This window comes from Saccostrea cucullata, unplaced genomic scaffold (genome assembly GCF_032062105.1).
Source record: "Saccostrea cucullata isolate Sc308-1 unplaced genomic scaffold, CSIRO_AGI_Scuc_v1 ctg171, whole genome shotgun sequence".
Classification (NCBI taxonomy): domain Eukaryota; kingdom Metazoa; phylum Mollusca; class Bivalvia; order Ostreida; family Ostreidae; genus Saccostrea; species Saccostrea cuccullata.
In genome coordinates, this window is record NW_026926065.1 from 592410 (window position 1) to 602840 (window position 10431).

The 10431-nt window shown below is 34.5% G+C and overlaps 2 protein-coding genes across 2 annotated transcripts; one reads left to right on the forward strand and one right to left on the reverse strand.

The window, feature by feature from the left end:
- The first annotated feature begins 16 nt into the window (after window positions 1–16).
- Window positions 17–8011, forward strand: LOC134270628 (charged multivesicular body protein 1b-like). The gene is made up of 7 exons (XM_062752867.1): window positions 17–172; window positions 2336–2433; window positions 2906–3052; window positions 6350–6418; window positions 6675–6826; window positions 7333–7408; window positions 7791–8011. Exons 1-7 carry the CDS (start codon window positions 160–162, stop codon window positions 7830–7832), a joined length of 597 nt encoding a protein of 198 aa, XP_062608851.1. The 5' UTR covers window positions 17–159; the 3' UTR covers window positions 7833–8011.
- Window positions 8012–9284: 1273 nt separating this feature from the next.
- Window positions 9285–10167, reverse strand: LOC134270595 (sperm-specific H1/protamine-like protein type 1). The gene has a single exon (XM_062752825.1). The coding sequence runs from the start codon at window positions 10144–10146 to the stop codon at window positions 9310–9312; it is 837 nt and encodes a 278-aa protein (XP_062608809.1). The 5' UTR covers window positions 10147–10167; the 3' UTR covers window positions 9285–9309.
- Window positions 10168–10431: the final 264 nt, after the last annotated feature.

The following is a 10431-nucleotide window of genomic DNA, read 5'->3' on the forward strand; positions in this document are numbered from 1 at the left end:
AGTTCCGAAAAAGACCACACCAAATGATGACGTAATACACGCGAAAATAGGATATACACAATCACAAGAGGCGAAGTCATCTTCTATTTACATTTCACAATAGATTTTTACATGCTTAGTTCCTGATTGCTGGGGAAAAAGATCAGCCATAGCTTCAAAATGTCTATGGACAGTATCCTTTTCTCAAAACAATTCATCTTGTAGGTTGGTAAGTTAAGAAAACGCTATTTAAAATATTTTTGCTGATACTATCTTCCTGAAACAGCTTTATTTTTACATTCAGTTTGTGGCATAATGTCTTATCCCATGTTTATACCTTTATTCCGTGGATATCTCTCTTTGGATATTTTTTATCTCACAGTTATGAGGTCACAATAGATTTTGCGTGAAAATGATTAAGAAAAAGTGAAAACATTGATACTTGACTCAAGATAGAGTTATGTATAAAACAAATTGGTATAAAAAGAATCTCCCATAATTTGTGGTTAAATATGATTATTATCCAGCTTATTTTGTTTTTATTTTGTCATCAAAGCTCAGGTATAAAGAAAAACAATGCACAAATTGTTGAATAAGAATCATATCCAACCACAAATCATGGGAGCTAGATCCTATACATTTATTGAATCTATATTTATGGTTAGAGAGTTATCCCATCAGCGTTCATTAGGCCTATATTGATGATTAAAAAATTTGCATGGAATTGATCTATTTCCACTATGGAAGAGTTATAATAAATTATACTTCTTAACAGTCTAGTTGAACCCTCAAACAGGGGTAAACAGAAGTAGGAAAACCGTACCCTCCAAGGGGGTTACGCCCATGCGCAGACACTAAAAAAAAGTGCCTTTTTCACAGAAAAACGTGTGGTCCACAAAATATGCTCGTGCAAAGTGATGTATTATTACGTAGCTCTGTATGTACTCAAATTTGATAGCTTAAAAATGTTTAAAGAAATTGTATTGCGAAAACGTATATGTTTATTGCAAAAATTGAGACTTTTTCTCTCCCAAAGTTAGCGTATTCTGTGCCTTGACCTCCATGCTTGATTCAACTAGATTTTTTATTCATAATTTAATAAAACGGATGAATAAACAAACAATGGTTTGTTTAAAGTTGAACTTCATATAATTCCCTTCCACGGTATTAGAAATCTTGTGTAATTAACATGTTATTTATTATTTTTCGACACTTTCTTGTGTGCAAGTCTGAATTTCCTCTGTCCTGTAAACAAACTTTTGTGCTTCAGAAATGAGGAAAATAAAAAAGAAAACATGTAATAATTTTTTTTAATTGAAAACAAAGGTGTAGAGAATTCATTTTTGTACGTTTGTGATTTAAAAAAAAAAAATTATTTTTTAAATAAGAAGAGTTATCTTTCTTGAATTCCACTTCCGCTTTCGCGCGTTGCATTAAGGGAAGGAAAACCCTTGTTTGAGGGTATACCCCCATTTGAGGGTTCGACTAGACCGCTTAAGGCACTCTTTTGTGAAAAAGTCTAAAAATGTACAAATCACGCAGGATTTCTGGGACAAACTTTACATAAACATGTTAACAAAATATTGAATGTCAATGAACAGATCCTATAACAATAATAGGGCTGGGCAATAATATCGATATTTCAATATATTGCAATACAATGACAAAAAATATCGTATCGCAATACAATTTAGTAATATCGATATATTGGCAATATGCTTAGACTAAGGAATTTTGTCATTAAATATAAAAATGGACTTATGAAAGTTTGTTATTAAACCAAACAGTAAGACATAAGTTGTTTTGTGGGAGCATTTCAGAGGATAACTTAATGAAATCAACAAGATTTTTTTTCCGTGTTGGTTACTTATCATGTTATGTACATTCTGCATGTAAATTAAAGTAAATATAGTAAGAAAATGCCATTTTTATGACATTGAAAATATTGCAATACATATCGCAATACAGCTTAAAATATCGCAATATATCGCAATATGAAATCTCGGCCCAATACCCAGCCCTAAACAATAATTTATATTTTAATATTTCTTTGCCCTCTCCCAACTCAGAGTAAAATAACTGAACCAGTAGGGGGTAGTGGTAAAAAAAATTTCAGAAAATTTTTACATACTTGTTGACAAGATTCTGGTGGGAAAGGTAGGGGTGAAATAAGAAGACTGTTTCCTGGAAACTGAAAAAAATTTGAGTCTGCCCATTCTTAGCCTGTCTGGAGAGGGTAAACAAACTTTTTTTATTTAAATGGCCTTATTGTTCCATTCTGTTTTGTCTTTTTCTATTCTGACTCATGTATATTTTTGTATCCAGTGTGTGTTTACTTTCCTTAATTGTGACAAAGAACATTTATTTAACCTCAAGTTTGCAGCCAAGGATCTTGAAAGAAATGCCAAAAAATCTGAAAAGTCAGAAAAAGAGGAGAAAAACAAATGTAAAAAGGTATGGTAATAAGTATAGAAGATATATGTCATCAGAAAATTCAGATACACATGTATAAATAAATAATTACTGTAAGTGCTCAAAGTTAAATGCTTTCATTTCTTGTAGAAGTATTGTACTACATGTAGTATTTAGTACATGTATAATTTCTGAATCATTTTTCAAGACATGTACAATTTAAATAAATCTTTGAAAATAGTTGTCTGAAACACGTTTTCCAGGTTTCTATTCTGTTTTATTAAAGGAGTTTATGTACCTTTCAAATTTACCGAACTTTTTAGTAAGAGAAATTAATAAGAGAATTTTTTTTATTTTTAAAAGGTATGAAATATTTTTTATTTACGAAAAATTTTGGTAAAATTGATAGGAACAGGAACTTCTGTGGTTTCATGCTGTGAGCAATCCTATACATATTCTTGATAACATTAATATAAGTCTGATTTGTCTGATTCAATGTTTTGACCAATAACAGGCTATGCAAAAAGGTAATGCAGAGGGAGCAAAGATTCACGCAGAAAATGCCATCAGGCAGAAAAACCAGGCCTTAAATTATCGTAAAATGAGTGCCAGGATAGACGCAGTGGCAGCCAGAGTACAGACCGCTGTCACCACTAAACAGGTATAAAATGTTAACAGTTAATAAGCATCGTAAAACAGGTTATATAACAATTCAGTGATTTCATGATAGTCAATGAAATATAATTCCTTTGAATATTAGTATATTATGCATGTTTAAATGATACACACAACACAACTTGTACAGCTAAATTGAAGAGACGGTAGAAACTAGATATTGGTGTTGGTGAGCATAAATTTTGATTTTTGAATTTTAATCACACACTTTATAAGGAAAATACATGTGGATTGTTAATATGGAGAAATAAACCCTGTGCTCATGGAAATAACTAAAAAAAATTGCCAAAAACTCAATTGTAAAACATTGAAGGAAATATCTGCAAGATTTACAAGCAACTTCAGATCTCCATGGTCTAAGATAATTGTTAGAGACTCTATAGGACTTTATATCTGTGAATGGTAAAAGGAACCTGTTTCAATTTAAAACTGAGAAATTAATTCAGGCAAAAATTTGGAAATTAAAAAAAAAATGAATTTTCAGTGCTATTGTGGAATTTGTAAATTTTTTTTCAGTCCAAAATTTTCTTCATTTTTTATCTTCATCATGTTCATATTCTGTTGGAAAATTGTACTGACTCTTCGCAGAAAAATTCCACTTTAACGTTTAGTAGGTTGTTTCTCCTGTCTTTTGTTTCTATTATACCTTCTTAAAATTCACTGATGGTGAATATTGTTCTATCATATATGTTAGGTAATGGTATTAGTGTGCAAATATCATAGTGGCCCCCCCCTTTTTTAGATTGAAAAATGAGACAAAAAGCTAATTTTATCAATTCATTGCATCACTGTCTTGAATCACATGGATAATGAATATTTGAAAACGTTTACATGTGTACAAAACAAAGTATCAAAACAGCAAGCTTTTAGTACATTTTGAATATTCATCAAGATTGTATGATTGATTACATGTCATCCTCCTCTTCTTTATTTTTAGCCTTCCAATAATTGATAACTTTAATCATTTCAAAATCAATGCTGTTTTTTGCGACTGCATCAAGCCCATAGGAAATACTCATGTCCTTTGTCACATGATGTCGAACAACCTTCACCTTTCCATCACGACAACCAATCCACAGGATGTTATTGAACATTGCTAAGCAATAGGGTTTTAAAAGTCCATTTTCCCTGGTCAGAAGATACCGAATAAATTGTCCATCTGCTGTGATAACGTGAACACAGTCATTGGTGTAATCACTCACAAGAATGTTGTAACTGACATCACAACATACCATGGAGGGGTCAAAGGTTTTGGTAGAGTCAAATCCAGTGTAGTGGAACTTGAGAGCGCCCTCTTTTCTAAGAACCACAACTCTTCCAGTGTTACTGGTTAGAACATCCACAACACAGATGTCGGCATTCCCATTCTGGACTGCTCTGTATGGACATGCAAAGAGCCTGGTTTGCCCGTCCAATTCAAATTCATACTCCTTCAACACTCTGCCTGCCTGGGTCATGTGCCAGACTAGATTTTTGCCATTTTCAAACTTTGAAGTGAATTCTTCCGAGTCGAGAGTAACCAGAAGGCATCCATCAGACATCAAGCTAATTCCTAGAGGAGTAAGAGGCTTTGTGTCTTTAACCAATGAAATCACTCCAGTTGAAGACAGCTTTTTAATACTTTGGGCCATGTAATCATTGAAATACTGATCTCCACTTTCCACGAGAGTGCTGTCACCAAATGATGCACTGTGTTTCTGCTTCCGTTTTCGCTCTCCTTTTAGCGTAACCAAGTTACTGAAATCTTCAGACACTCCATGAATCCAGGCGATTTCTTCTGATTCCAGAGATATATTAGCGATAGTTTTTTCACCAATGCTGAACTCTGAGATGGGCGTAGCATTCATATCAGAAACGTTCTGGGCCTTTCCAAGCATTTTTTCCATGCTATGAATTTCAACATTGCCTTTGACAAATAGAGAAAGTTCACCAAAACGAGAGATTTTTTCATGCGTCATTGACTTCATCTCGGTCATCATAGTCTTTAATTCACCATGTCCCTCCAAAAACTGCAGGTTGGATGACCGATTTTGCTCTAAACTAGCTGTCTTCTGTCTGATCTTATCTGCATGTGTGCGGAATCGAGTCTCCAGTTTAGTCAGCTTAGAGTTATTCTTTGTCAGTTCATCCTCTGACTGTTGTACCTGTTTTTCGATCAATTTAGAGAGAACATTTAACATCTCGCTCTCTTGTTGGTGGATCCTGTTGATTTTCTCGGTGGTCTTCTTAATGTTTTCTTGTTTCAGTTGTTGAATATACTTAATGTTTTCACCAATCTGACAAAGATGCCCTTCTTGAATGCCTTTTTGTGTTCTGGTGACGTTTTTCCAGTTGACGGAGAATCTGGTGATGGCCCCCCATTCATGAAACGAATGTCTGTCTTTACTGCAGATTTCACATATAGAAAAATCACAAGTCCAGCAATATAAACTCAGAGCTTTGGACGGGTGAGCCTTGCATTCAGGCAACATTTTTTCTTTCCTCACGTAATCCATTTTGCACTCCCAGTCAAAGTACAATGAATGTTTTCCTTAGACTGCAGCTTTTTTGAGTGTTTTGAAAAATATCTTGGTAAAAGGAAGTAGAATGGCAGAGAAGTTCCTCATTGTGGGTCCATATACTTTCGACACATTTTTTTCATCCAAATTAAAATATTGTTGTTTTGATTGATCTGGACATATGATAGTGAATCAGGAAAAGAAAACAATGTAGTTCCAACAACATGTCTGTCCATCAGTATTCAGGTTTTAACAGGGAAGCTATTGGTTCCTGTTAAAGTCAGGAAATGAAATTAAGAGGATTGGCTGTTTTAAATTCATGCATGTGTACTTCCTCCTGGAAATGAGTCATTTTCATATTTGTTGATAGTGCAAAGAGTATTCTGTAAAAACACTCAAATCAATTGCCATTTATTTGCTTAAAGTATTGATATTAGAAGTACCTCTTGTTTTGAAGTGAAAACTGAAATTGCTGATATAAAAATAGTTGCCAATTTTTTCGGTGACAAAATATTTACGGTAATACATGTAATAAAGCACCATTGTACCTTGAAATGAAAGGAATAGGTTGACACTAAATGAAAATGAACATTAATTTTTCATTATTAAGTGATTATCATAGCTGTAAAAGATTTATTTATAAGGAAAAATAGGAAATCAGTAAAATTATGATGAATTTGATATGCATTATCAAAGTTTCTTTTACTATTGCTCAAGGATAGTTTTAATAAATCTGTGCTTTAAAAGTTTGTGTCTTAAGTTTTTTATTTCTTTTTACAATTTAGGTAACTGGATCTATGGCTGGTGTAGTCAAGTCCATGGAGTCAGCCATGAAATCTATGAATCTTGAAAAGGTAATGCACATCACGAAAGAACAATAAATATAAGTGTACAAAGCTTCAACTTCTTGACTCACTGTGCAATAGTGTAAATAGAGGTCTGGCTTTAGTAGGCTTGTGTTGGTTAGTACTATAGCAACATTTAATATCCCTGATTTTTCTCACAATAATCATTGTCATGATAAATTCCTATGAAATCATAGTTACTAGCATAATTCTTTTATTGAGTTGATATGGTATTTTATACTTACTCGTTATTGATGATTGACAGGTGTCCAATCTTATGGACAAGTTTGAGCAGCAGTTTGAGAACCTTGACGTACAGACCCAGGTGATGGACGCCACCATGAGCAATGCCTCCACGCTATCAGCTCCCCAGGGGGAGGTGGACAATCTAATGCAGCAAGTAGCCGACGAGGCAGGGTAAGATCATATTATTGAAATAGAACGACCTTATTGTTACACTGTCAGGGGGGGCTGGGGGGGGGGGCAAGTAGCTGACGAAGCAGGATAAGAGCATTTTATTGATTGCAATAGAATGGTCTTTTCAAAATTGGTCAAGGATTATGGTATGGTACAGTAGTTTAGTTAACTTGTGTGTCACAATAAATTTCTTAAAAGCATTAGTCAAATGTTAAATTATGTGATTTTATTGATTAAGAGCTAATTAAAATAAAAAACGTTAATGATGCAAAGGACATACCGGTAAATGTGATAAATATGACGAATAAAGTTAAATCATTTCCCACAGGAAATATTGTACTGTATTCTAAAATTTTTAAGTACATATTAACTGTAATTTTATACATGTATTATGTAAAGTGGGGTCCAAGGTTTTCTCTACTTTTTACAAAATTATACCAGAAATGACCCTTAATACCATGTATATATATATGAAGTTATTAATGATTTTTTTTGTTAAATTTCAGGTTGGAATTAAATCTCGATCTACCATCAGCACAAGCCACTTCCTTATCAAGCACGGCTCAGGCCTCCACAGAACAAGTAGGTTCAAACAGTCGGGGTTTTGAGTTGTGCTATTATGTATATCAATCAAAAGCTTTCACTTTCATTATTGACGTATGTCTGTCTCAATCATCAAAATGCATTGCCAAGTCATAATGCAATTCACAAAGCAGGGAAATAACTTCACATACTTTGGATCTACCAGTATAAAATTGATATTTGTTCTCAACAATTGTGTATTGAATTATTCCCCGATATTTGTGGCTGTATTTACAAAATAAACTTTAATATGTAGGTACAATGGTTAAAGGAGCAGTTTTGTACTTGAAACTCATAAGAGTAAATACAATGCAAAAGTCATTAAAGTATAATATTACATTAAAAGTACAGTATATAAATAATTTTCTTTCCTTTTTCCTAGGATGAGCTTTCACAGAGACTGGCAAAACTACGACAGTTGTAGAACAAGATTGTTGACAAGAGCCGTGAGAGAGAGCTGTAAACTGTGATTACAAAGGCTTCAAATTAGACATACATGTACAACATAAGCATTCGTTCTAAATACTGGCTCATCATAGCCTATTTCAATTTTTCTTCATAAGAAACCGTCAAAAGAGCACTGTTTGTAAAACCAAAATAAATTCCTCCAAATAAGGAAGAACTTGGTTTGTGAGATTGAGAATAGTTATAAGTGTTTTAATTTATTCAGTTAAAAACTTCTTCCTAGTACATGTTTAGAGTGATAATAAGACACTTTGTATGTGCATACAGTAAAACTTGGTTATAACAAAGTCACTGGGACCTATGAAATACTTAGCTTTATCCATACGCGGTAATTCGTTATATCTGAATAAAGAATTCTTCAAATTTATAATAGCTGGGGATCAAAGATAACTTTGCCATATCCGTAAATTTGCAATATCCGTGTTCTTACTAAACGATCGAGTTTTACTGAAATTATATATTTGCCCAACTAGCTATTCATTCAATGAATGTCAAACAAATTTTTTACTGCAAGATACAGTAAATGACTAGGTAAAATTAATGTGTATCAAACAAAGTTTCCATAACTTTTTCTTTGTTTTTTTTTTTCATGAACGGCAATTAATTGTTTTTTTTTATTTCTGTATATATATTGAATTATGTTTTGTGTAGAACAATTTACTGTTGTAGTATTTTTTGAATTTTATGTTTGTTTGAAATGTAGACTTATTCATCCTGGTATATTTAAAGAGATGTACATTATTAATGATATTGTCCAAATTCTGAATAAAAAAAAATCTATAGGGAAAACATAGTTTGTTCTTTTTGTCAATATGCATATTTAAAAATATTTCTCAAAATTGCAGTGTACAGTGTAATGTATACTTTTACTTGGAAATGTGCACAATACTTAAAAAAATAAAGAGAATGTGTAATACATTGGGCAGAGATTATATATTATTCAGTCGTAACTGAAGGTGTTGCATTGTCGGGATGGTGGGGGCTGAATATTAAAGTTCACAAAAAAGAAAAAAAAATCTGAAAATCTACAGGAAAAGTAGCTGTAAAAGACCGTAATATCTGTAAAATAGATTTTCAACAGAAAATAAGGGGTGTTTTAAAAGTCCTAAAAATGAAGAAAGTAAAACAACAAACTGGAACCATAAGTTTTCTAAAGTTTTGGGCGCTATGACTGAGGTTTGTAGAAATTTAAAATTTTGGACTGAAATTTTTAATTTTTACCAATCCCGCTGAGATTACAATATGTAAAGACCTTCAAAAATTAATGAGAGCAAAATGAGTTCTTTAAAAAATTACGTCTTTATAAATAAAGTGTGTGTAAATAGTGGCCTGGTGTTAAGTTTTCGTTTCTTTTTAACCACTGCTTAGAGGCATCTTTTCTAAAAATGTGGGTGGCCCTTAAAAGGGCCGTGGGGTTTTATTTAGTGAACAGCTGCTCACTTAGCCTTTGCTGCTTTCTTTGCCTTTCTTGGGGAGCTGGGCCTTTTCTTTGCCTTGGATTTGGTCTTCTTGGGCGACTTCCGTGCTTTGGGCTTCTTGGCTGCCTTCGCTTTCTTTGGTGACTTTGCCTTTCTTGCTTTCTTTACTTTCTTAGCCGCTGCCTTCTTCTTTGCCTTGGGTTTCTTTGCCTTTGGTTTCTTAGCTTTCTTGGTCTTCTTAGCTGCCTTCTTCTTTGGTTTTTTGGCTGCCTTCTTCTTCTTTGGTGCGGCTACTTTCCCAACCCGGAAACGTCCAGTGGCGCCATGGGCACTAGAACCCTTGGGTCTTACAAGAGCTCCACTTTTCAGTCCCTTAGCAAATGCTGCTTTCATTGCCGACGGTAATTGTGTAGCGCTTACCCCTTTGAAATTGGCGAGGATGTATTTTTTGATGGCTTGGGCTGAAGATCCCTTACGATCCTTCATAGCTGTAATGGCAGCGCACACCATGTTCAGGGTCGTCGGATGGGCGGCTTTCTTCGCTGCAGCTCTAGGTTTGGACGACTTCTTCTTTGGCGACTTCTTGGCCTTCTTAGCTTTCTTTGGCGATCCACTTCGGCTTCGGCTTCTGGACTTGCTTCTGCTTTTACTGCGGCTACGGCTCCGGCTTTTTCGTTTCGCCATTTTTGGGGTAGCCGGGGCTGGTGATTTCTTGGCTACGGCCGGTGATTTCTTTGCTACAACCTTCTTCGGTGCTGCCTTCTTGGGAGAAGTCTTCTTTGGAGATCGACTTCGGCTGCGGCTCCTACTCTTAGACCGTGACTTGGAACGGGAACGAGATCGCGCCTTAACCATTTTCAACGAACTGTCTGGAACTCCTGCAAAAACAAGAATGACGCTGGCAGCTGATGACGCGGTATTTATTGACACAGCGCGGACGTTAAAGAAAGCTGCTGGTTCCCGGATGCCGAGAAGTCATGGCCGTCGAGAAAATTCTCAAATTTGTGCTTTCGATGATACATTTCCGCGATGTTTTCTTTAAAATTCCGTCTCTTTACGCCCCTTTTGGATTGCAGTCTGATGGATATTATTGACATTTATCATCTTAAGATAAGAATGCCAAATTTTCTTCAAAGGTGA

Excerpts from the sequence above, each read along its gene's own strand:
- LOC134270628 (XM_062752867.1), top strand. Across the intron at positions 2,434-2,905 it reads AGAAAAACAAATGTAAAAAG|GCTATGCAAAAAGGTAATGC; the intron begins GTATGGTAATAA and ends GACCAATAACAG. Across the intron at positions 7,409-7,790 it reads CTCAGGCCTCCACAGAACAA|GATGAGCTTTCACAGAGACT; the intron begins GTAGGTTCAAAC and ends CCTTTTTCCTAG.
- LOC134270595 (XM_062752825.1), bottom strand. The coding sequence starts at position 10,146 with ATGGTTAAGGCGCGATCTCGTTCCCGTTCCAAGTCACGGTCTAAGAGT.